The sequence below is a fragment of the Corvus cornix genome, chromosome 14 (genome assembly GCF_000738735.6).
Source record: "Corvus cornix cornix isolate S_Up_H32 chromosome 14, ASM73873v5, whole genome shotgun sequence".
In the NCBI taxonomy this organism is placed as follows: Eukaryota; Metazoa; Chordata; class Aves; order Passeriformes; family Corvidae; genus Corvus; species Corvus cornix.
In genome coordinates, this window is record NC_046344.1 from 5,734,134 (window position 1) to 5,760,335 (window position 26,202).

Below are 26,202 nucleotides of genomic sequence, written 5' to 3' on the forward strand. Positions count from 1 at the left end.
TGGCAGAGACTATGTCATGATTCCTGTGCCCTGCTGTACCTGTTCTCTGGCCCTGAAGAGGGGAGGAAGAGGAAATGATAAATCACATTTAACAAAAGAATCCCCGTCCCCAAAGCCCCCAGCCGAGGGTGCTGGCAAGGGACACCTGAAGCAAACCATCCATCCCAAAATAGATCCGTCTCAGAGGGCAAAAGGCAAATTGAATGAAAAATAAGTTACTATTTTTGAAGCCTGAATCCAGTTGTTATGGCAACCAAAGCCTCGAGCATCATGCTGGGGAATGGCTCCAGCCCCAGCAATGCCTCCAAACCTGGCAGATGGAGAATCACACTGGCAGCCAGGGGCTGCTCCAAGGTGGGATGTGGAGATGTCCACGCTCACACCACCTGTACCCCACTGGGATGGGTCCCCTCCCTGCACAGCAGCTCTCCTCATGTACTCTGCCCACCAGCCCAGCTTGCTTTTCTTCCCTCTCCCACCCCTGGTGCTCTCCTCACCTTGCAATGATCTGAGTAATTGTAAGGGCATTAAGGAGAAATTCCAGTATTCTGGGCTACCCTGAATGCAGCCGGGTTTTTTTAATGTCACCAAAACAGGGGGGGCTTGCAGAGTTTTCCTTTAGATGAGGAATGGCTCATGAAGCCCAGGGATGTTTTCTTCCTTCGTTCTGATCTCTTCTCACTGGTTACAGTGACAGGACCTGAGGGAGCAGCTGAAGCTGTGTCAGGGGAAGTTTGGATTGGATATTAGGAAAAAGTTCTTCCCCCAGAGGGTGGTCAGGCACTGAACAGACTCCCCAGGGAATGGGCACAGCCCCAAGGCAGCCAGAGCTCCAGGAGCATTTGGACAACACTCTCAGGCACAGGGTGGGATTGTTGGTGCAGGGCCAGGAGTTGGGCTCTGTGACCCTTGTGTGTCTGTTCCATCTCAGGATATTCTGTGATTCTCTGCAGAATTCCCACAGCTGGAGACACCTCTGTGCACTGCCCCCAATGAAGGATTCCAGGGGCACCCCAGCAGCGAACAGTGTCCACACCTTTGCAATGATGGCAGTGTTTGGCTCTCCTGGCAGCACATGCTGTGATCCCATTTCCTCAGGGAGAGAAGTTTCCCTGCACATGAAACTGCCAGAGCCAACAGGTAAGAAAAGAGATAATTTGAGATTAAAATCTGCCATCAGCAGGGAAAGTCTCCCTGGGAGAAAAGAAGCTTTGGATGGATAGAAAGAGCTACAGGATATATGGATGTGTTGGCAGGTGTAGTGGAGGCAGAGGAGAATGTGGGGGGCAGTGTGGGGGACAGGACTGGCTCTGGTGGCCATGGCAGGGTGGGCACAGGGCAGCAGGGAGCTGGGGAATGGCCACTTGTGTTGAGCCATTTGGAGGGGTCTCCTTGCCAGCAGCTGGAGGCTCCTTTTGCCTCACAGGCTCGTGAGGGGGAGGCTCCATCACTCCACGCTGCCCCATGAGCATCACTCATGAACCCTCCGGAGCCAGCTGGACCCACAGGCAAAAACCCAACACCCAGTGGCTCGTTTTTGTGAGATTTACCCTTTTTCGTACTAATCCCTTGATTTTGATCCCACTTCCAGACATCCCTTGTTCAGTTCCCTTTTTCTTTTTTTCCCTGCAATTTGTGTTATCTCCTTACAAGTTGTTCCCTGAGTCACGGCTCCCCTTGCTCTGGAATTCACAGAATGGGTCAGGTTGGAAAGGAGCACAATGGGGCATCTGGTCCAAACTTCCTGTCCAAGCAGGGTCATCCCAGAGCACACGGCACAGGAGTGTGTCCAGACAGGTCTGGAATATCCCCAGCGAGGGATACTCCACAGTCTCTCTGGGCAATCTGTTTCTGCAATCTGGGGACCCCCACAGGACCCCTCGAATGGCCAGAACAATTGAGATCTCCCTGGAAGAGACTGTGCCAGGAGCAGTCATAGAATCATAGAATGTGAAGGGGTTGGAATGGACCCTAAAGTTCGTCTAGTCCCAACCCCCTGCCATGGGCAGGGACATCGTCCACTAGAACAGGATGCTCAATTCAGCCTGGCTTTGGACATGGCCAGGGCTGGGGCCTCTGCGATCTGTTCCAGCGCCTCACTGCCATCCCAGCAAAGAATTCCTTCTGTGTAACCATCTTCCCTTTCAGAGCGAACCCATTACTCCTTGTCCTATTCCTACAGATTCTGGCCAAGAGCCCCTTCAGATACTGAAGGCTGCTCTGAGGTCTCCACGCACTTTTCTCTTCTCCAGGCCGAACAGCCACAACTTCTTTTTCCCTTTTCCCAAGTCCGGAGCCCCCGCCCGCTCATCTGCTGAGCCTCGGGGCCATCCCGTGGCACGAAGCGGAACTGCAGAGGCCCGGGCGGGCGGGAACGGCGCGGGGCGTGCCCGCGGGGCCACCGTGACAGGAACGCGGTGGCCGCGCTCAGCCTGGGGACAGCGGTGGCGCGTCCGAGCCGGGCACCACCGGCCGCGCCCCGAGTCTCCCATCCACCGCCGGCCGCGGCGGGCCCGGCTTAGCTTCGGAGCACGTTCCGCCCGGCACCGCCGCGCGCGCGCAGGCGCGGTGGCCGTACGGCGGCCGGGAGGGGCGGGAGGGCGCAGGCGCGGGGGCCGCTCCGCCGCCCGCCGCGTAAACAAGGGCCCGGCGGGGATGCGGCGGGGTCCGCGCGGTCGCGGCTGAGGGGCGCAGCCTTCCGGAGGTGTTTCCTCGTCCTCCCCCCGCCGGACGGGGGTGGCGAGGGCCGTCCCGCCATGAACTTGGCCGGTCAGAGCGGTGACGCCGGCAGCGGCCATCTGCTGTTCGCCAACTTCAACCAGGACAACACGTACGGGGGGCTTAAGGGGGCGGGCTGAGGGGGCCCGGGCCGGGGAGGGGGCAGCTGAAGGGAGAGCGGCCTGGGGGGCCCTGAGCAGGCCTGGCCGCGGGGGTGGGGGCGTGGTGGGGTCTCCCCGGTGCCGCCCCGTCCCATGGCGGGGAGCGCCGCTGGAGCCGCCCCTTCCCGGGGCCTCGGGGCTGCGGTGAGGCCGGGGTCCCCCGCGGGGAGGAGGGCCGGGAACAGCCCCCCTGTGCCCTTGGGCTTCAGTGCGGAGCCGCGGGGACAGGCCGCTCCTCCCGCGGGGACACGCGGCTGTGGGGTCGTGGCAGCGTGTTGCCCTCTTCCTCCCCCGGATCGCTGTCCTGGGGAGCTTCTGCTCCTGCTTGGGAGGCATCGCTTGCTGTTCCTTGGGGGAAGGGACGGGAGGAGGGCTCCTGCTGCTCCTTGATGATGTCCAGCCCTAGGAGGGCCTGACATGAAGCCCCAGGTCTTCCAGGACTTGCAAAGACTTCATCCAAAAGTTCCTCGCAGCTGTCTTTTCATACAGCTATTTTATTGTCACCTGCTGTGTTAAAGAAGTGAGACAGGCTTGAAGGTATTTTTATGAGCCCATGCTACTTTTAGTTTTGCTTTTGAAAAGAGGCCTTTCTCTGATCCTTGGAACTGCACTTACTTGGGCTTCAGATGGTTCAAGCTGCACGTCTCACAAATTACTTAATCATTGCAGCATATTTAGATCAATTAGTGCACATTAGTTTTTATATGGGGTGTTATAAAGCAGTATTTTTAATTTAGGAACCCCCTATTAGTTGGGATTGGAGCACCGAATATCATTTAAAGAAGGATTTGACTGTGTTAAATACCTGAGAGATGAAGCTGGGGAGTAAGAACCGAAAGAACTTGTACTCGAGAAAGGAGATTTTTTTTTTTTTTTAGGAAGTGAGTAAGAGGAAATGATCTCAGGTTGGCATCACAGAGTATAACCCACGTGTGTGGTGGAGGGTTTGTTTTTTAACAACTTGTTCTTTTTGCAAGCAACAATATCTTGCCCTCACGAGGGAGACCTGTGCCTGTCCTCAGCACGTCCTGTAGCATATGGGAGTTGTGAAGGTGAGAGGGTTATTTCTGGTGACTGCCAAGCTTGAGCAGAGTTACATCACAGCAGGAGAGGCTCTGTTTGCTTTTGTAGGTCTTGTTGGGGGTGAAGAGATGAGCAATTGGAGCTGGATAGACTTGAGACAAGAGACTCTGGCAGTAAATAAGTTATGGTAAATGATGGGGGGAGCAGTAGTGCTCTGTGTATTTGTAAGTAAATTATTATCCATATATTGATTCAAGCCAGAGACTTTTGCAACTGCTTTTCACAGTTTTTCAGTGAGTGCCATATAGATCTCTCTCTGTCCGTGTAAAACATGCCCAAGTTTTGCTCAGCTACCATTCATTTTTTACCTGTTACTGGAAAAAAAACCCAAGTCATAATAACTAGGAGATTTGTCACCTCTTTAGTCTGCAGTTTATGAAGGTCATTATATACATTTTTGAAGTTCAGCTCTGCTCTCCAGTGTGGCACTTCTGCATTTTCAGTTGCACCTTAGCTTTGTGGAGAGCTTTATGTACCTGAAGATCACTGAGTTGTGATAAAAAACCCCACTTATTTTGAACAAGACAGTTGCAGGTTGACTTGAGAACAAAGCCAAGACAAATAAAAAGAAAGCAAATATAACATAAACTTACCTAGGTGGGTTTTGGCTTGTACACCTTGAAATCTTTCTTGTAGGAGAGTGGAGGTGATTCATTTATAACTTCGAGTTTATAGGGAGAAAAAAGGGACACCTGGCTAATGATTTCTTTCCTGAATTGTGTGTGTTACTGCACTACTTTTTCCATTTCATTTTTGTAAATAACCAAAAAATCTTTTTTGGTAGCTGGTTTGGGTTGGTGGTTTTTTGGTGGGGTTTTTTGGTTTTTTGTTTTTTTTTTTTTTTTTGATTTGGTGTTCTAATATCCATTGTGAATAAATGATGCTTTTAAAAAATGATTTATATATAAATCACCTTGAGATTAGCTGATGGGAATTTTGGTAATGTATCTTTTATGTGAGGCAGGCCTGGCCCGTAGATCTTTGCAATTACAGTTCTTGGACTACTTTTGTGTCATTTTTGAGTATTTGTGAATTCAGCTATCTGTTGTAGAAATGACAGAAATATCAAAAGGCTCCTGTTCATATTTTTGCCTCAAAATTCTGAGAATAATTTAAAAGGCCACTTAATTTGAGATTAATGAGGTGGTTGATGATGTGGAATAATCTTTTCTTACTAACAGTGTCTCAAATAAAACTCTCCAAGAAAAGTAGTAAGTATAAAACAAGTCTTGCAGATGTGTTTGTTAGCAGCTTCTCAGTGAAACAATTGTCTGATGTGGTAAGTGGCCCAAACAACCAAGTTGCATTCAAGTTCCTAAACTGAGTAGAATTTAGTGGTTGTGTATGTTCTTTAAACTGAAGTTTATTTGATTTTTTTTTTTCTTTTTCCCCACCCATGATCTCTCCTAGTTTCTTGTTTGAGTAGAGAAACAAGAAGGCAGCTCTCTGGGTTTATAGTACACTATTCTATGTATCTAGGAGATGACAGTTCACCAGGTGAGAAGAGCTGAAAAGAACTTACTAGGAATGACTTACACTTTCCCATGCTGGGCCTCAGCTCACCTCTTTTCAACTTTTACAGGTAACTGGAGCCCTTCTCCAGACAGGCAAGGTAAACAAATGTATATTCTTTCAGGCAGTATATGAAAGACAGGCTTTGTTTATGTCTGCCCAGTCAGTAGAGCTCACATCATGCTTTCAGGTGCTTCAGTAATTAGAAAAATTGCTGACAGACAAAACTGGAAAATAAATGACATGGGCTCATTGTTGTTACTACGCTTAAAGCTTTTAACTTCACCTTAACGAGGTGCCAGTTCCACTCAGGCTTAACTGTGTCTTGCTTACCTCCACAGTAGAGCCAGTTCCTTGCCTTAGGAAAAGATGGGGCTTGTTACTGCTGAAAATAAGTGTCAAGCTAACTTTTCCTTGGTTTTATGAAGAGTTGGTAATTAGTTACTCTCTCCTGTAGGAAGATGAGCTTCATGGTGGCTCTCAGTCTTGGGAAATTGGATTGCTGGTAGTTAGGAGAATGTTGTCGTCATAAAAGTTGCTGTTGCTTTTCCCAGTTGTTGAAATCCCTGGCGGCTGAAGCAGATATCCTCTATCCTGCTGGGTTTTCCCAGACTTGGCTAATATTCATTCATGTGCACGGTGTGTAGTGACATTGTCTCTTGGAATAGTATCTACATTATTGCAAGTGTTGTCTTGCCTGTTTATCCCACATTGCCCTAAGCTTTATTTACATGAGAGTTTTGAGTTATTGGCTGGGACTGGAACTCTGCCTGAAAATGCTTCACCTATAATGCAGCAGAAGCGGTTGGTTTGTGGCTTCTCTTTGATACAATGTTTTCATTAAGTGAAAACACAGAGAAGGGTATTCTCAGAAGATGTTAGTGTGCTTGTTTTGGACGTAGCCCTTTCCCCCAGTGAATCAATCATTGCACAACTCGGCATGACTGGCATTCCTTGATTGAGAGGCAGAAGCTCCAGCTTGCAGATCAGAGTGGTGCAACCGATCGGAATTCGGGTGTCCCAGCAAAACCCGGCAGTGGAAGCTTGTGGGTGGCCTCAGTGCTAGGTAGGTTTTACAGCTGTAGATCTTTAACAATGGATACTTGGGAAGAAAAGCCCGAGTGCAGTTTGTATTACCTCAGGGAGAACTGCTAAAACTGAGCACAGATACATTTATGAAAAATTAAACACTTCACAAACTCATAGAGCTTTAAAACTCATAAGGGAAATGCTAATGGATTAGAAGTTTGTGACTTTTTAAGCAAAGCATAACTTCAAGAACCCAAAGCTTGTATGTATCTATATAATAGGTAAAACTTTCAATCTTTAAACTGTTGCACAGGTGTTCTTTGGAAATACTTGCGAGTGGTGTTCAGGTTCAATTTACAAATACGCACCTGCTTCCCCCACCCACAAAAAATAACCCCACCAAACAGCCTGCTTGTGAAATAATACAAGTGGGCAGACTAGAGTAGTCACCTTTTTTTAAAAAATAAGTAATCGTGTGACAGCATTTGGAAACAAAGTAGTCACTGCAGTTTTAAAAACAGGCTCCTGATGAAAGGGAAGAGGAAACCTTGTGTTTGGACTTCTGAGGAAAACACTGGTGTGTACCTTATTGCCAAGGACTTCTTCAGGCTCTGCTTTCATTTATGTCTGGAGTTACACAAGCCATGTATCTGTCTGTATATTTCTTCTTTCCAATTTAATTCTGCCCATTATTTCCCAAATAAATCAATTTCATTCTACATTGTGAGCAAATGCTGCTGTCCCTATATACAACCAGCATGCTTTGTGTCCCAGAAGTTGTATTCTCATTCCCTTATTCTGTGATGTTTGGGTCTCTGTAGTAAACTGCTTGTGGTGGGAGGAGCAAGGGTTAGGTGCTGAGCATTCACTCCTCTGCCTTTGTTTCTCCTAGGTTCAGGAGAAAACACCCGTGATCCTTGAGGACAGGAGAGCTCTCTATTCCAAGGAGACTTTAAAGCTAAACACAGACCAAAAAAAGGAAGGACCGAGCGGTCACGTAGCTCCTACACTCAGGGAGGATAGCTGAGAGAGACAACCGTATGTTGTGTTTCTTGCTGTTGTTGCAGAGGGCACAGCAGCTGAGGGGGGCTGGCCAGAGGATCTGTTCCTCAGTGTGTGACCATTTGGATGGGGATTTGGCCCGAGAATAGTGATATTTACTTGGATTATGGACTTTCTGTTGTCCCAGCCTGCATGTTAAGTGATGAGCAGGCGTGGTCTCCTTTTGCTGTAGCAGATTTAAGTTTGTGGGTTTTCTTTTAATACAAGAATAATGGGAAAATCTCCTGTGGGTTATCAGAATGTTGCTGACAAAAACATTGAATGTATGAAGTTCTGTATCTCTTTTCCAAATAATGACCTTTGATATTAAAATATGTCCATGAGATGTTACAGCTTTGGTTTCAGCAGATATTTTGGAGGGGGAAATAAAGCAAGGTACATTTCCATAGTAATTCCTTAGCAATTCTTATGTCTTCATTGATTTTTCTTTTATTACTATTATTTTCCGCCTCTTCATCGTAAGCCAAAATGTTTTGTCTGTGGAAATTTACATTGGTTTTGAAATGAGGTGGAACATTAGTATAATGAGACTGTATAATAATGAAAGTAGGCTTAATTAACCAGTTATTTAAAGTAGTAATGACTTTTAGAGTCATGTTTATGCTGCAGCTGCAACTGATTTAATCTTTGAGAGAGCTGTCCTTGTTAGGAGCTTTCTGATTAATGTAGAATATTTCTGATTAATAGTTAAGGTCCTCTGCGATATGGAAAGGGAAAAACTGGTTTTCTTCCTTCTGTATGTACATTAAAGAAACAAAAGAAAACTTTAGGATTCTAATCCAGCTGAAAAAACTTGTTTCTAAAGAGCCAGAGAGATTGAAGCAGCTGATTTCCCCCTTTAGGTGAGTGCACTTAGAGTGAGTGTCAGCATCTTCCAGTGAGTGTGTGAAATCTCACAGCACTGTTTGCTTGATGAAGATAGTTTTAATTATTTATGACAGCCACTCTTGAAAATACTATCAAGATTTATGTAGTCTGGGATCAGACTGCAGCATTATCTCTGGAAAAAGTGGGTAAACACAGTTCCATGAATCATGGCTATATTGATAATTTTGTACTGAGGAGACAACCTTCATGATGAAATAGCTCAGAGTCTACAGTCTAAAGTGTGTAATAGAGGCGAGCTAAAAACCCACATGTCTATGGCATAATGTTAGAAGAAAAAAGGCAGTTTTAGAGAATATTTATTTTATTTTCAATTTCAGTCTCTCATCAGCTTCTGAAAATTAGGTGTTATAAAGCATAACACCTACACTGTGAAAGGAGCTTCTGATAAACCACAGCAGCTTCTTGTTAGCCACTCTCTATCTGAGCAAGAGCTGAATGGCTTATTGATCATATTTCTTCCCCATATGCTTGCACATTTTTTTGGAGGTGAGGTAATTTTGGCTAAGTCCTTGTTTTGTGGATTTGGCCATTTAGGTGGCTGTGGGATGTCTTAAGGGCTTAAGTGTAATATCAGTGCAGGGGAAGATGGGAGATTTAAATCACTGTGATTATGCTGGTATAATTCAGCCTAGTGGGTTCTTATTACATGTAAAAAGCCTTTTTCCAGTAGTTTCATAAGAAGTAATTTGAGAGTACATTTAAAAATACCAAGCCAACAAAGCAAACCCTCCAAAAGCAAGACAGCTGTTCTAGAAGAAAAAGGGGTTATTTTGCAGTTACACTTGTACACTGAAATGGGTTTAATTATCTTGACTTGAACTGCTTCGTGTAAACAAATAATTTGTGACTTCATCACTTCAATCCTGAAATAAATAACAAAAAACAGTTGTCATGGATGGAAAGGTCCATTCTATGCTGCTGCGTTTTGGGTTCTCCTCAGTCTAATGATTTTTATCGTGTACACAGTTCTTTTTTTGCCATTGTCTTAAGCTCATTTGAATGAGGTGTAGTCATAGGACAAGAAAAATGGACTTCCTTACTGCTTTCAGTGATCCTGTCAGTAAAACAGTGATTCAGCAGTATTCTGTATTTACTGTAAGTACAATTCAGGAATCAATTCTGCCTAGTAATACAGATAGCTGCTGTGTGGAGTTCTCCATGAGGAAATCATCCTGTGTCTTTTGTGGATCGTTCATATTGCAAGGAGTCTTGTGACTCCATTTATTTTTAACTCTGTGGACTGCTTGTTTACCTTTGAAAAGTGACAGTTTTAATGTCATTCTTTGTCAAACTTTCTTTTGAGGAAAGCAGTATATATAAGAAAAGCTGACTTACTGCTTTATTTTACCAAATTAGAGTTTCAGGAGGTTTTTTGCACAGAATGTGAGTTTTCATTGAGTTGTACGAAAGTAGTTGAGCAAAACCACTGAAGTGTCTTTGGTGATTAATCAGATAGAGACTGCTGAACATACTGATTTTGTCTGAAGGAAAATTAAATTCAGTATTTCTAGGGTGAGTTAGAGGAGAAGCAACAAAATTTTGTTTTATGATTGCTTCTCTATCTTTAAGCCTAATATGTTTTTTTAATATCTTGGTTATTGAATCTGTGGAATCGAATCTCTTGCCTGCATGGTGCATATTTTAATTTGAAGGTTTAAACCTTCTCAAATATTATTTCCTAACCAGATTGTGCCAGTTGTATTTTCTTCTAGAAGAGGAGATCACACCATCCTACAGAAGTTGATTTTGTAGCTTGGGATGTTAATTTCACAGGGTGAACTATTTGAGGAGCAATTTTTAATCTTCTGGGTATGCTGAAGTTTAAAAAAGACTCACTTTGGAGCCACGAGTGGAAAATACAGAAAGAACGTGAAATGTAGGAATCTTCATTGTATTCCAAATGCAGCATTAATTGTTAGTGCATCTGAATGTAGAGAATCATCTTGCTGAGTTCAGGAAGGCATTTTGGCAGGCTGACTGGCAGGGTTGGATTGGAGCTCTGTGTTGAATGACTTGCCACAATTTAGTGTATCAAAATGTATTTTATTGGAATTCAATTAGTTTTTCCTTCATGTCTCTTGGCAGTTAGAAATATATGGACTATAAACATACTAATGCACTTCTGTAGAACTGTATTGACTGTTAATTTTCTTTATCTGTGGCATAAAATCGTCCTCCACATGGGGAGGGGAAACAAGAATGAGCCATTGTCTGCTGCCTTGATGTGTAAAGACCTGCAAGACAGGCTAGAGGTTTTTCTAGCTTAAAATTTAAGACCTGCCTTTGACTCTGGCTGGAAAAGCAATTAACTGGTCTGTGAGCTAAGTGTGAAAATTGAGTAATGGAGGAAAGAAGGGGTTTTAGTTAGTTTTTTAGTGTTCTGCTATTGTTAAATCTCTTTAACATCAGTGACTGGCACTTTTTAGAGGGTGCCTCTGATCAAAGATTCAGTATGAGTATTTGTAAGACTGAGACCTAACAATGGAGGTGCTAGAACACCATCACCTAAAGCCAGAGAAAATTAGAGTTGGCAGTTTTTAATTACTTTTTTTTTAATGTGAAAACTCTTTTGGGATGCTCGGGGACGGTTACCCTGTGAAGAACAAAAATCCCCAGACAGCTCAGTTTAAAAGGTCTTGGAGGTCACCTGTAATGATGAGACAATGATGTAATTGGTTTGCATTACATTATTCAAGTCATCATCTTTCCTCCACACTGAAGCTTTTAGCCTGTGTGAAGAAATCACCGGTGAGAATTGGGCAGTAGCTTCACTTTAGGCTGTGAACTGTCATTTCGTAAATGTGAAGCAGAATTCCACATCCAAATTCTGTAATTCTGAAGCTGTTTGGTCTAATCAGATTTGAGGAAGCTATCTGTGTCTGTTGTGGCTTTTTTGGACAAACTTTTCATAGCTTTCCTTACTGAGCTAACCCAGCTGGAGGTTTAGAAAGGGGTAAGAATCTGTCCAAGGGTAATCACAGCTGACGTCATTCGTGTTCCTGACTGGCTTGTTTCTTTTGCAGATCCCTTGCAGTTGGCAGTAAATCAGGCTACAAATTCTTTTCTCTTTCTTCTGTGGACAAATTAGAGCAAATCTATGAATGCAGTGAGTATCTTTTTTTTTTTTCCCCTCTCTTTTTTAATCCCCTCAGTTGGCTTAATGTGGGGAGAATAAGAAATGTTTCATTTTTTCACAGGTTGTTTGAAATTGGCCTAAAAGGAACCTTGAATGTAAATATGACACAAATACAAAGCAGTGATTGAGGGCAGGGTACAATTATAAATCAGTTCTGTATTTAAATTTAGCTGGTATAGTGTGAAATTCGAGAATAACGAGAGCTCTGCTTTTCTAATTTTGAATCCATTAGACAGGTTACATAGCTGCTGGACATAAAAAGAATAATTTACTCATGAGAGAGTGTCTTTTGGGTCTTTATACTGGCTGTTGGGGCATGGAAGCACTGATAATGCTTTTATCAAATAAGAAAACAAAGACTTCATTATATATTTTTCTATCCTAATATTTTCTGGTAGAAAATTATTCTTTAACGTGATAGCTGCAGGCTTGCTCATCCAAAAGGGTGAATAATTCAGATTCCCATAACTTCTCAACACTGATCACCGTTGAGTAGGATCTGAGATGAAATGGAGGGAAGCCTGAGGGAGAAGTGGTATTCCCTGTTCTGCCAGCAGTTCATAGACTTCCCTTTTTTTTGGTGCTAATAAGTCAACTATGAATGCTATGCATGCTTTCTTGTAAACTCCATGTGAGCAGGTGGTACCAACTGCTGTGATGTCAGCATTTATAGTGGGGATCCCATGACAGAGTTGTCCTCAGACTCCATTCCCAAAGTGACCTGACCCTGTGGCATCTTAAGTTTGGAAATGGGGTGTGATTCAGATCACCTATTACCTGGGATGACAGCCTGCTTCTGTACACAGTCAATGGAGAGAAGTAATTGTGAGGTTCAAATTAGGGACCTGTGGTCAGGTTAAACTGTGTTGCAGCTACATCTTCCTATTTGAGTCATGGTCTGGTTGTACTGGTTAGTAAGTGGCTTGGATTCCATTTTCTGCCATGTAGTTTATGTGCCTGACCTCTGCAGTATGTCAGGCACTTACAGTATCTGGCCTGGTATCACCCCAGGAGACTTGGTGAAGATGATTCCTCTTACACAAGACACTGAAAAATATCCCGAGAGGTCGGCTGCACTGTGCAGGACTGCATCTTCTGGGTAGTCCTTGAGAGAAAAAGTACAGGTTGGATAAAGTGCCTTGTTCAACATCTCACAATAACCTGATAAAGCAGTTGGAATTGGAATTTTGACCTGCTGATTGCAGTCTTGTCTTCAAATGGCTCTGGGATGCTTGTGTTGACTTAAACTCTTTGATATTTTAAGTTTTCTGAATGTTAAGTCCATGAAAGCTGAGCACAGAGTATGAGATAACATTTAGTAGAATGTTTTGGGTTGGAAGGGACCTTAAAGATCATCCAGTTCCAGCCCCTGCCATGGGCAGGGACACCTTCCACTGTCCCAGGTTGCTCCAAGCCCCTTCCAACCTGGCCTTGGACACTTCCAGGGATCCAGGGGCAGCCACAGCTTCTCTGGGCACCCTGTGCCAGGGCCTCCCCACCCTCACAGGGAAGAATTTCTTCCATATGCCTAACCTGAAGTTCCCCTCTATGAGTTTGAACCTGTTACTCCTTGTCCTCTCACTATGGAAAATTCAATGGTTTGGCCTGTGGAAGCCAGACAGTCTTGGCTCAAAGCAGGTCGAAATATTGAGAGCCGTTCATTTTCTTTGTATGAGTCAAATAATGTTCAGTCTTGGACTTGCAAACCGTGCCTGTTAAAACTTGATATGAGGGTGGAGGGCTTCCTGTGCATTGGGTACCTCCTTTCCTCAAGGAAACATATCTTGAGGCCTCGCAAACATGGTGCCTCCCACTTCCCAATTTAGTTTAAGTGGGTCTAAAGACTTCTTGTGTTGAGTGAGCACTGTTAAAGACCCCTCCCTCTCTTCTGGAAGATTGATCTGCTAACTCTTGTGTAGGTGTTTAAACTAAACTGCAGAATATGCCTCAGCTGTCTTGGGTTTGAGAGAAATAAAAAAAACCATGGGAGATTTGGCTGCTCCCATCACTGACTTCTCCTGTGACTGCAAATCTCCTGACTCCCTGAGCAGTTGATCCCACTGTAAAAACAAGTATTAGATTGGAGAGTGCTTTAAGGCTTAATGAATGCTTCTAACATGCTTTATGTTCTTGGATTAAAAATGGAATAAAGGCACAGCTGATCATAATCTAGCTGGCTCTAACCAGCTCTTGTCTGTGATGCTACATGCTTGTGTTTATGAAACTAATCTTGTTATGTGTTTGCTTGTTCTCCCCTCGATGCCGAGACTTAATTTGTTTTGCAGTTCTTTTTGTTGTTACTCTGTTTTGAACATGAGTTTCTGGCAATGCTCAACTGTGTAGTGTAAAGGAGATAATATTAACAGAAGAAAAAACCGTGAGTAGCAGCATTGCTATAGGGCTTTAGTGCTGCTAAAGGTATGATTAATTCAGGTCAGCTGAATGTAGGATGGGCAGTATAGCCTGGTACTCTCTTGAATAGGTGCTGTTGGGAAGCATAAATTACTTGGCAGCTGTGAAGAGATTTTATCTCTTCTTCCTGTTAAAGGAAGACAAAGGAGCAGAGGTGCATCCTGTATTTTTAAAGTGAATTTAATTAAATGCCCATCACAATGTCTTTCTGTAAAGGTAACTGTCTGTATTGTAGTCTTTTTATGGTGAGGCTGAAGGATTATCAATACCTTTGAGGCATTTTGCTTATTGAAAATTTTTTCTTCTGTCTGGTTGCTTAGTTGTTGATAGTGCTCTTCCCTGTGTGCCTTCCCTGCTGCCCACCCTTCCCATCACAGCAGCATAGGAGAGCACTTTTTCTATATGAATCCCTGCTGCTGTTCCTCTTCTGAAATACCAGTTCTCCTGCCTGCCTGGGAGGGTGACAAATCCCAGAAGCTGTGTCTGAACGCTGCTATCCCTGGATGGGGAAAGAAGCTGTGCTCGCCCTGGAGCAGGGAACAGTCAGACTGTGGATTTTGGGTCTCTGTGTGCTGGTCTTCTGACTCTTGTAAAAGGATGTCATCATTTTGCAGGAGTCCAGGCTTAGATGGAGAGCTGATAACCCATCCTGTAAAATATTTGAGAGTCTTTTATGTAACTACTCTGATTCAAGGAACACAGACCTCTGCATTTCAAAGTCTCTACATACATTTATTGAAGCAGATTTTTGTGTTTCTTTTTCATGTGTTTTGTGTAGTATCGGGAAAATGGAGAACAATTCCTTGAAAACAAAGTAATTACTAAAATGCATTATCTCTGTTGCTCAAGAAAATTGAATTTTCAAAGCCTCTGTGAGCTATTATGTCTTCTCTGGAAAAGTACTGTATTAAATACAAGATGCAGATAAAAGTCAATTATGTTGCATGGAGTACTGAAAGTGCATAGTGTAAACCTGCTCCTTTTTCATAAGCAGGCTGTTTCTCTCAAAAAAAATGTAGAACATTAAATATTTTGTGTTCATTTTCTTGAAATAAACTGCCCAGAAAAAGCGCTTTGAAAGCAGACACGTCCCACACTGATAGCAGTGTCATATTCTGAGAATGTTGAACAGAACTTTTTCATGGAATTTCTGTCACTGCTGATGGGAACAGTGCAAATTAATTACTTAATGTTTCTCTTGGCCAAAACAGAAGCCTTCAGAAACAAGCTCTTTTGGGTTGTTTGGTTTTTGTTGTTGTTTGTTTTTTTTAACTGGCAGTTTTATGGTTTGGAATGTGTTAAGCATTGAGCTAATCCAGAAGCTGACTCCTGAAAAATTTGTTTTGATGGATCAAGGCCAAAGGCTCAAGTCCCTTGTCTTGATTGGGTTCTGTAATGAAAGGGCAGGTGTAGCCCATGGCTGTGAAAGAGCTGCAGAGCATGGTAAAACCCTCTCCTGCTTCTTGCTGCCCTGAAAACTGTGTCTGCTGTGTCCCTGGGGCTTTTGGAGAGGAGCTTCTGGGGATGGGAGAGGGAGGCACAGATACCAGGATAACTGGTGGTGGGACTTGGCCTCCTGCCAGCTTGGTCCAGTGCTGGGGTATAATCAAATGCTGTGGAAGTGCTTCTTTGCCAGAGATCCTGCACTCTCCTCCCTCCTGCTGTCTTCCTCACGCAGGGATTTGTGTTCCTCCTTTGCTTTCAGTGCTCCCATGGTAGAACACTTGGCAAATCTGATGTTTTATGGCTCTGCATGAATACTGGGCATCAGTGATTCCTGCACAAATTGCTCTTAGGGCCTGTCAGGTAAAAGATGGTATGTGTGAAAATGCTAATTGGTGGCTGCAGCAGTCTTGTGGCAAATGAGGTTTACCAGCTTTTTTGAGTACTGTAACCTTTCTTTCTTCATGGAGAGGTATATGGAAATGCCAGGGGTTTGGGTCATCAGAAACCCTGCATACTTTAAAAACAAAACCCAAATACACCCACAAAAAAAGCCCAGGAAACATTTGCTTTCCTAGATTTCTGCAGAGATAAAAAAAGACTGCAAAATTCTGGAATTGACAATTTTCTGGGTTTTGTAGCTTTGGGGCTTTTTTTCTGTTGGATTCTGGGCATGGGGGAGTAGACGCTGTTCTGAAACATTAACTTGTGTGACACCTTGGGGAAGGGGGAGGAAATCTTTGGAAATCAGCACTCACTGTGTAGATTTTCTGCTTTCAAAGCCTGTCCCGTCTCCCACTTTGACTCTGAGCTGTTGTGGCAGAATGTTTGTGGTGTTAGGCTGTATTTTTACATAGACTGAATCTATGATTCTGTGATTTTCTTAGACAGTATTTCCTGTTGATGTGCATCATTCTTCCTCCCCTGAAATCTCCCTCTGTATTTTTCCCTCGTTCCTGTGATCCCCCAGCTGACACAGAAGATGTGTGCATTGTTGAGAGGCTCTTCTCCAGTAGTCTGGTGGCCATAGTTAGCCTTAAAGCTCCACGCAAGCTGAAAGTTTGTCACTTTAAGAAGGGGACAGAGATTTGCAACTACAGTTACTCCAACACCATCTTGGCTGTCAAACTCAACAGACAAGTGAGTAGTGATTTTGCCTAAGTGGAAATGTGGGAAAGGGGCTGTGGATCTTACTCTGGCACTTCCTCTGCTGATTGGTGTCTCTTCCTTTGGTGACAGAATTGCTATTTGAAATTTACTTGTGCTTTTCCAACTGTGGCTTCTGTATGGCATCTCAGTACTTGTATTTGGTTAAGTATTTTTGGTTCTATGCTTATGTATTGACATAGGAAAAGACCCTGAGTAACATGGACATGCTTTGAATAGGAGGTTGGACTAGAGACCTCCTGAGGTCCCTCTCAGTGTGAATTATCCTTTCATCCTAAATGTGAAAGTATGTGAGACTAACAATTTCTCTTCAGGCCAAAATTTAAAGTTATCTATTAAATTCTTAGCTTTTTAAGTACTGTTTGCTGAATTCTTCTCAAAAAAATAAAATTTTTTTAAAAGGCACTCAGTGAATTTTTTGAGTTAAGTAGCTGGAAGTATAGTTCACTGTATTAATAAATCATTAGTAGGCTCTTCAGCAAATACAGACTTCTCTGTCTTTAGTCAAACTAGAGAGAATGGCATCTGAAGGAGAAAATCTTAATGTCTGTCTTTGCCCCCAAAAACTGAGTGTGGGAGGAGGGGTTTCCTGTTTAAAGTCATGAGAGAAATAGTGGCTAATTTGATTTCTGGCACAGGGAGTTAGTGTTAAATGAGTAATGTCTAGTTAGTCATCCATATGTAGTCTACAAAGTGTAAATGAGATTATGAACTTAATAAGAGTTTAAAAAAAAAAGCCATTCACAAATGGTTATGGAGACATAATAAGCTTTATGAATGGTTAAAAAGTCTTGTCTGTTTTCCCTGTTTAGCAGAAGCAGAAAGTAATTTCCATTATTTACACATGTAAATTGGTACAGAGTAAGAATTAAGTGAAGTTTTCTGGCTTGCTGACTTAAACTAGTAATGGGAATGACTTCAGTTTGCACTGGTGAGATTGAGGGAAGTGGGGTGCACTGGTCAGTTCAAGTGACCACATGCAGTGTGTGTGTCAAGAGCTGGATCTTGTGTATCTTCTGTCAGACTCCTACTTCTCATCAGGTGGTACAGCCTCTTCTCTATTGGAAGGTACCTGCTGCATTTTGGCATAGAATTTTTTTAGGATTGATAAATACGTATAAACTCCATTTCCATGTCAGCATTTTGTCCTCTTTCCCTTTTCTAGCGGCTGATAGTATGTCTGGAAGAGTCTCTTTATATACACAACATACGAGACATGAAGGTATTACATACAATCAGGGAGACACCTCCCAATCCTGCAGGTAAATACAGTGGTAGAATCAGCAGAACTCTGAAAAGTGCTTTCTGTGTCAGTGTATGAGGTTCCCTACAGGGAACTGTTGTGTTGTTAATTCTGCTTTCAAATAAAATAACAAATACGAGTGTTGTCTGAAAGCGTACTTGTTTGATCCAGCTGAGAACAAGTAGCAGACTCTGCCTTGCACTGCATCTTCCCAGTATTTTGGTCTCCTGGAGTGGTTGTGTTGAAATGTTAGAAAAAAACAGGAGAGAGAAAAACTGGATTTTGACAGCACTTGGTCTATTAAAGACTTTGTCAGGTTAATGCTTTAGGAATCATGGCAGACACTGGGAAGTTCTACTGTTTAATCAGTTATTGTAACTCTCTTGCTATTCTTCCTTTTCTGTTTTGTATTAAACTTATGGTAAATAGTTGAATATGTATTGCAGGTTGACTCTGAGATTACTCATCTTTGGTTCTATTTCTGTTGATAATTTGAGTTATTGTTGTGACACTTAAGCACAGAATCAGAAAGTTTTACTGCATAGGTCTTGGAATTTGCCTGTTTCTAATTCTGTTTCTGCATCCCTTCTAGGGTTGTGTGCTTTATCAATAAACAATGATAATTGCTACCTGGCCTATCCAGGAAGTGCAACTATTGGAGAAGTACAAGTCTTCGACACCATCAATCTAGTAAGAATCTTTGAATGCTGTTTTCACCTTTAAAGATGCAGATTTTGAAAGTTACTTAACTTGCTCAGAGAGGAATTACTGGACGCTTAAGTTTCTGTGCATCAATTTGCAGCACCTCTTGCTTCACAGAATGTCAGCAAAGAAAATACAACTGCTAATACTAGATTTGATGAATAGAATTGGGCATCTGGGTGAAACCAAGTAATTTCTATTTGAATTGTCTTCCTGCTGCTCGTACTCTCTATGCATATGCTGCAGTGATAATTTTATGTACTTAGCAGTTACTGAAAAAGTATTGAATCTGTTGTCCATAAAGTAAGACCCATATTTGCCTTGAATGTGCTTAAATATGCAGTCTCAAGCTGCACACATGTAGCTTTTAACCTGCACTGTTCTAAGGTTCTATTTTGTTGATTTGCTGCAGAGAGCTGCCAATATGATCCCAGCTCATGATAGTCCCTTGGCTGCTTTGGCATTTGATGCAAGTGGTACTAAACTTGCCACGGCCTCAGAAAAGGTAAGGGAGATTTTGATTGCCTTGCCAATATTGATAAAAATCGAATTTGTTGTTAAGTATTTTAAGTTTGTGTGTGCCCTGTTCCATGTGCAAGTGCCAGAAAAGAAGGCTTACAGTTACAATGGGAAATCTGAGTTAAGATCTGTTAATGATATTTGACACAATTTCCGTGCTGTGAAACGTTGGATAATAAGGTTATTTAAATAAAACATTTTAATCTGGCTGTAATTAGGGCAGTCCTCTGAGTGTTCCTCCCTTTAGTGCAGGATGCTTATTAGAAATTAGTTGTCTTGTTTTGATGCTGCCTTCCTAATGAAAACAAGACAGTTAAAATCCAAATAGAGAGAAGTGCCTCGCTAGTCTTTGGCATGCGATGACAAATCGTTCATGAAATGTGTATAAATTAGAGAGTCTGAAGCCTCTGCTCTTTGAGTAATAAGCTTAGACTATAAAGGTATAACTGATCGCATCTGATAAAGGCACAAAGACATCTCCAAGTGACTGCACTCGTGGTACTTGTCTAGTGTGGTCGTTTTCATGATCAAATATGGTGAGAAGGGCTGGTTTTGATGCACAGCTTGTTCTCTACATTAGTAGCTCCCACCTCTTGTTTCTGTACTCTTCAAACACATCCTACAAACAAGCTCCATAAATACTTCATATAGTATCTGGGGTGCATCACAGCAATGAGTCACCAGCAAAGTGGTTTGCTGCTTCTAGTTGTACTCTGCTTGCTAGAGCTAATACACAATGAATGAACTTGAAATGAAAAAATTTTTTTTTTTTTTTTTTCTTTACAGGGGACAGTAATAAGAGTGTTTTCCATTCCAGAGGGACAGAAACTCTTTGAATTCCGAAGGGGAGTGAAGAGGTAAAGTTCAGCTGGGTTAATTACCTGATGCTCATTCCTTATGGTTGATTTCCAGTATGTTTGGCAATTGAGCTGGCATCCTGATTTTTTGCTTGTTTTCATCTTCATTCATCCCTGCATGTATGCTTATAACAGTTTTCAGCTTGAATGTTTTCCAATTTCATTCCCTTGGACTTGACTATTCTACAAATCAATCCTGTCAGAACTGTACTCCCTCTTGCCTTTTAAAAATTTATTGGCGAGGGAACTTGTTTAGAGTGGGTCACCTTTTGTAGGATATATTGTATTCTTAGGGCAATTGGAGGCAGTACATCTAATATTCTCACTCTCTTCTAAATCCTTCTAATACTGTGGCCATTGATAGCCATTGTAAAATGGTGGTGTGGTTTGTGGTAACAGTAACTCTCTAGTTCTACTCTACTTTATACAGGGGTAAGACTGAGTTCAGATTGCTACTAATTGATCCCATATCTGGTAAACATCAGAGCTGAACATCATTAATCTTATGCTTGAGTAGCCTCAAGAAATTATCAGAGAATTCAGAATACTAATTATTTAAGAGTTTTTTTCTTATTTGCAAAGTAGTGGTGACTTTAGAAACCTGCTTAATTAAGCCAAATACTTTTACTTCATTGTTTTTCATCTCTTTTTTTCTTTTTTTCCCCAGGTGTGTGAGCATCTGTTCATTGGCTTTCAGCATGGATGGCATGTTTCTGTCTGCATCCAGTAACACGGAGACGGTGCATATCTTCAAACTTGAGACTGTGAAAGAAAAGTAGGTTTCAAAGGTGCCTTAGATTTTTCAAGGAAAAGGTTTAGAAGTTGACTGTACTCAATAGGATGAGTTCTCCAAAGTGTGGAGAGACTTCCTTTGAACACTTCTGTAAAGTAAAGGGCATAAGAAGTCACTTATGAATCAGGAACTGCAGCTGAGCTGTGTACTGTTCTCCCACTGAGTAGAAAAGGTGTTTTTCTGCCAAAGAGAGCTTGGCCATCCTTCACAGAGGAGTGTGGAGCAGTTTTAACGTTTTCAGTTACATTTGTTTCACCTCCCCTGATATCCATATGGGAAGAGCTATCTCAGCAATGCCTTCCAGCTGCATGTAGGGGGCTTTAAAAGGCACCAGGTTGTAAAATGTTCCTATTTATGATTTGAGAGGACAGTCTTAATTACATTTCAGTGGAAGTTATTGGAAACAGTGATTTGCTTAGTGATAAACAGATTAATAAAATCCTGAAGCGTGGCGCTTCCCAGTAGATTCTGCTCTTGTGTAATGAATGTTATAAAATGCAGTCTTAAATGCAGAAATATCAGTTTACAATCAAGCATGCTTAAATAACAGGCTGAGAGTATTGGAGGACACATTTTGTCCTGCAGCACAAATGAAGTGCGTTAGAATTCTCAAGGGTGTTAGTTATTTCTGAAGAGAAAGAAGCTGCTTAATATCTTTAAAAATAAAATGTTTTCAAGTGTTTGCACACTTTTCTCTCTCAGGTGAAGGCAAAGTTGGTCACTTTTCTCTTCTAATTTGTAGACCTCAGGAAGAGCCTACAACCTGGACAGGTTACTTTGGAAAAGTGCTGATGGCCTCAACGAGCTATCTGCCCTCTCAAGTAACTGAGATGTTCAACCAGGGTAGAGCCTTTGCTACAGTCCGTCTGCCCTTCTGTGGGCACAAAAACATCTGTGCACTTGCCACGTGAGTACAGAAACGGAGCCTGCCCTCCCCACCCTGCTGGCTTGTTTGGGCTCTGGAGAGGCAGCCACTGTAAAACACAACTTCATCTGCAGCAGAGCACCTGTGATCATTCCAGTTTAAGAGCAACGTGTCAGAGCTAACACCTCACAGTCATGAGAGAGGAGGAGGAAAGGGCATAATATTTGGATAGGAATAGCCCATTTCTAAGTGTTGTTTAGAGATGTCTTCTAAAGGTGTCTTAATTTTGGAACAAGAATACTGAGAACAGACCCATGGGCTTTTATGGCATTTGCTTCCATTAGTGCTGTGGGGAATGATGCTGTATGTTGTTAGTGAATTGCAAAATTAGGCGATCCAGCCTAACCATTAAAGAAGTCTTTGAAAGCAAGTTCATATAATTCTTGTCTCTAAAACAGCGTAGCATTCATTAAAGTTAATTTTGAGGACTAAATCTAATCTTTTATGCTGTCTTCCTCAAAGGCAGGTCCCATTTGGCACAGCTACCAAAGCAATAAGATGAGCAGTAGTAAACTTATTTTGTGAGGGTTTTATAATTTTTATGCTAAATTGACTTCATGTCTGTACTCTCACTCCTCTGATCTCAAAGCACCCTTTAAGCAATAATTAAGCTTTGTAACATTTCTCAAATAAGTAAATCCTTCCCGTTAGAATATTCGTCTCTGGAGTTGCACAAAGCTTGATAACTGGACGGTAACTTCTCAATCTGTTTTACTGAGTCACATGTAATTGCTTGATTCCTGTGGCATCCTGTTAGCCCCAAAATGTGGTTATGCTGTAATTTTTTTACACACAGTTCTTTCCTGGGTGCTCTAACTGTTAACAGCATTCCCTGTCTAGGAGCAAAAGTGCGGAAAATAATGCCTTAAAGTCATAGAATCATTTAGGTTGGAAAAACCCTCTAAGACTGAGTCCAACCTTTAAATCATGGGAAGGGAAGGGAGTGTGTATGCTATTTAATAATCTGTTAATTCATAATCTGTTAATTAATAACCTCTCCTCTAAACCTTTCTAGAATCCAGAAGATCCCTCGTTTGCTGGTGGGAGCTGCTGATGGGTATCTCTACATGTACAACCTAGACCCCCAAGAAGGAGGCGAGTGCACACTAATGAAGCAGCACAAGTAAGTCCACATTAGCTGAGAGCTGTTGTATTTTATTTCTTCTCAAAATCCAGTTTGTTCTCAAACTTAGTTCTGTTCTAGAAAAGTCTAATTTACAACAGCTCATTTCTTCAAACTAATCTTTTTCCAGACCTCTGATATGAATGAGTAACTTCAGAATCCCCCTGAGCCTTCCTTCTAGGTATCCACTACACCAAGCACCGCTTTACCAGCAGAAATTTAACCCTGTCCCAGTGCAGGGAGGGATCAATCGCTGTTCTCTCTGTGCTCCTGTTTCCTCTTGGCACTTTGAGTTGAGTTACTGAAACAAGAAATTGAAACGAGTGACACCGTCCTCTTCATCAATAAATGAAGTGGTTACAAACATGAGAAAGATCTTACTCTGACTTCACAGAGGGGAAACTGGCCTATGAAATTATCCCTGTTCTCTCTCTGCTGGTGTCCTTATTAAACTTCCTTTTGCATATAGGCCAGGCAGCTGCTGTTCTGTAATAGTACTGTAGAGCACTTAGAGAAATAGGACAATGCACTGTTTTCCAGTAAGAGTTGGCAGGAAAAGCTGGGGTAATACAGTCAAATTACTTGATCAATCATAGAATTAAAGATAATAACTCATGATGATAATTCAGGTTTGCAGCTTTGGTCAACCTACAATTATGGTCAAAAATCATACATTTATCTGAACATTTTAAGGCATGACCTCTGGTTAGGGATGAAGTAAAGCCTCATAGAGGGAAGCTTTTACCAAGCTGTTAATCTTTGAAGTGCTCTAATTTTTTCTCTAGAGGGTTTTCTAGTATCTGTGTATGAAGCAACCGCTTCTGCTGTGGACAGAGCTCAAGACAATCTATAATATTGCTGATTGGAATGGGGTTTTTTAATCATGCAGTCTGTTTTGAGTCGTCTTTTCCTACTATGAGCTACTAGGACTTAGATCCTGATGCTGTGTCAGAAGCAAACATAATGCTGATGAGTCTTCAGAGAAATACCAAGTGTTGTCAGGTGCCTTCTTGCCAGGCCTCTGAAAAGGAGGGACCAACTTCCTCCTGTTGCATTTCTCTATATATTATTCTTGCACATCAGGTGAAATATTTTCCTGTAGCTGCCAGCTCACGCTGCCTTGTGCCCAGGCAGATCCAGCTAACCCCTCTCTCCCTGGCAGGCTCGATGGCAGCATGGAGCCCGCCAACGAAATTCTGGAGTCTGCATCCCACGACCGGCCCTTGGTAGCGCAGACGTACAGTTCCGCTGTGACTAAAGGTACATACGTGCCTTCCTCACCCACCAGGCATGGTAAGGAGAAGGCTGGGAATGGGGCAGGGAGCACCTCTGCCTGTTGCTTCCTTCTAGATGGCTGCATGAGCTGGTCCACGTCCGCACCGAGCTTTGCGTAACCGCGCGTGTGAGGTGGAGCCTTGGTGAGCAGTAGGAAAAGAGCACTTGTGGTGTGCAGTAGCTTTCTGTAGCTGGATCACTTGTCTTTGCTGCTTTCTGGGTAGAACTTTTTCTGGAGTTGTGGTTGATTGCTGTAGTGATAGTTTCAGTACTTGCCACATGGTTCTTGAGGCAGTTCTGCACCCAGCCCTTGTGCAAAGCATCTGAATTATAGCCCTGCTCCCTTTTTAACATTTTTTTTTTTACAAAAGGTTGATAAATTCTGCAATTGTTCCTTTATGGGAACAGCAACCTTTTAGCCTGATTCACTGCTCTGTTAAATCAAGAGGATGAGAACTTGGTTAATGCTGCAGCTCTCCAAGTCAGTGGAGCTTTTGCCACGTCGGGCACCCCAGTTAGTGCCTCGCTGCAAAGGGAGGACAGTCAGCACATATCACGTGTGTACTGCACTGCGTCAGTGGAGACTGAAAACATCAGCCTGCCCAAAGCTCCAGTATGCGTTGCACACACACAGGAGTTTAATTTTGATCATGAACTGCTCTTGGCTTTGGAGAAACACAGTAGTGAAACAGAGTCATGATAAAAGCAAACATAGGGTGGCAGTGAAACTATTTCAAGTAATGCCTGGTACTTCAGCTCTCCTCATTCACTCTGGATCCAAGCCTTAGTTTGTTGCTGCTGATTCCCCAACTCCTTGTTCCTTTCTCTCCAGCCTATACGGATGACCTGGGTGCTGTGGGTGGAGCTTGCCTGGAAGATGAAACCAACTCACTTAGATTGGACGAAGACAGTGAGCATCCCCCCATGATCCTTCGGACAGACTAAACTTGGACCTGCGAACTCACTCCTGAAGCAGAGAACACTGGCTTGATGTTTCTTGAGGAATCTCGTGTTATGCTGCTATGAACTTTGACATGAGTTGGGAGAGAGGATGACAGACTCTTACAGTTTTAAGTCGTAGCTGTAGTTCTAATTCTATACAATTGGAAAAATATATGGTTTTCAATTCAGTGGCTTTTAATCTTGCTTATCTATTTTAGCTGTGTTTATTTTTTTTGTTGCCAAAACCTGCTGTTTGTGCAGCCCTCAGAGCCTACTTAGCTTTGCATGCGTTCATGTGCCAAGCAAGCATACGAGGGGGAGAGAGAGAAGCCACTTTATAACAAACTCAAGTTTGTATTTTTTTTATATATGTATATAATATTTAGCCTATATAAGGAAGGAGTAGAGAAGTGGTTCTGGAAGCTGAGACTAGTTCTGCACTGACAAAGGTCCAAATGGTTTCCTGTGCATGGGCTTGCAGGCATACCTAGTGACTGACATGCAACCTTTCAAATGCAATGGCCTGTTTTTTTTGGGTTCTCCCTTCCCTTTCCTGGACCATTTTGTTAATTAAAATTCCTTCTGAATGTTGTGTATTTGTGGGACTGTTCTGTTTGCTGGGATGGAAAACTGGAAGTGTTTCCCTGCGTAAGGATATAGAATATAGAAAGTGCCTTTACAGGGAAGGAAAGGAATTGCTGCAGGAAGAAAAGCTAGAATTGAGGGAAGGATTGTTAGAGAATCTTGTCTGTACACCTTTGGTACTTGGGTGTCTGTAGCCTGTAGCAGCTGATGAGCTTGTGGGTTTTTGAGAAAAGACTTGGAATGCACTTTCTTTCTTTCCTGTAGATTGTCCTATTTTCTTGGCAGAGTAGCAATAACCTTTTTTTATACTTTTTTAAATTATCCAAAGCAAGGATTCTGTCAGGCTGGAGGGAAGTCCCTGTAGAGTTTGGCAGCCCCACTCTATAAACAGCCTTAAGGTTTCCTGCTGGAAGGCTCTCAATTCCTGCTTCTTCTCAGTCTGGGGCTGAGTGTAGTGCTCTAATAGTGAAAGTTCTTGATTTTTTTTTTTTTTTTTTTTTTCAGATACTGATGTAAATATAAATGATTTTGAAAATTTAATTTACTTCCGGGTTCTCTACTGCTGCATAACAATGCTTTTCTTTTCTTTGGTTTTTTTTTTCCATTTCCCCACTCATCAGAGTACCT

General features: G+C 42.6%; 1 protein-coding gene across 4 annotated transcripts; it reads left to right on the plus strand.

The window, feature by feature from the left end:
• Positions 1-2,610: 2,610 nt before the first annotated feature.
• WIPI2 (WD repeat domain, phosphoinositide interacting 2) lies at positions 2,611-25,586 on the plus strand. Of its 4 annotated transcripts, none has more exons than XM_039560494.1 (12): positions 2,611-2,830; positions 11,477-11,559; positions 16,415-16,584; positions 17,777-17,873; positions 18,447-18,544; positions 18,969-19,061; positions 19,862-19,932; positions 20,600-20,707; positions 21,468-21,632; positions 22,666-22,773; positions 23,936-24,066; positions 24,881-25,586. In XM_039560494.1, the coding sequence occupies exons 1-12, from the start codon at positions 2,757-2,759 to the stop codon at positions 24,991-24,993; spliced, it is 1,311 nt and encodes a 436-aa protein (XP_039416428.1). In that variant the 5' UTR covers positions 2,611-2,756; the 3' UTR covers positions 24,994-25,586. The 4 variants fall into 4 exon arrangements, with proteins under 4 accessions (XP_039416428.1, XP_039416429.1, XP_010390677.1 ...); XM_039560495.1 differs by having other exon boundaries at positions 23,936-24,033; XM_010392375.4 differs by lacking the exon at positions 2,611-2,830 and adding an exon at positions 8,282-8,407.
• The last annotated feature ends 616 nt before the right edge of the window (positions 25,587-26,202 follow it).

Bases quoted from the DNA above. Each gene is read 5' to 3' on its own strand.
- WIPI2 (XM_010392375.4), top strand. From the start codon at position 8,304: ATGTACATTAAAGAAACAAAAGAAAACTTTAGGATTCTAATCCAGCTG. The intron at 8,408-11,476 runs GTGAGTGCACTT...TTTCTTTTGCAG, and splicing joins CAGCTGATTTCCCCCTTTAG to ATCCCTTGCAGTTGGCAGTA. The intron at 18,545-18,968 runs GTAAGAATCTTT...GATTTGCTGCAG, and splicing joins TCTTCGACACCATCAATCTA to AGAGCTGCCAATATGATCCC.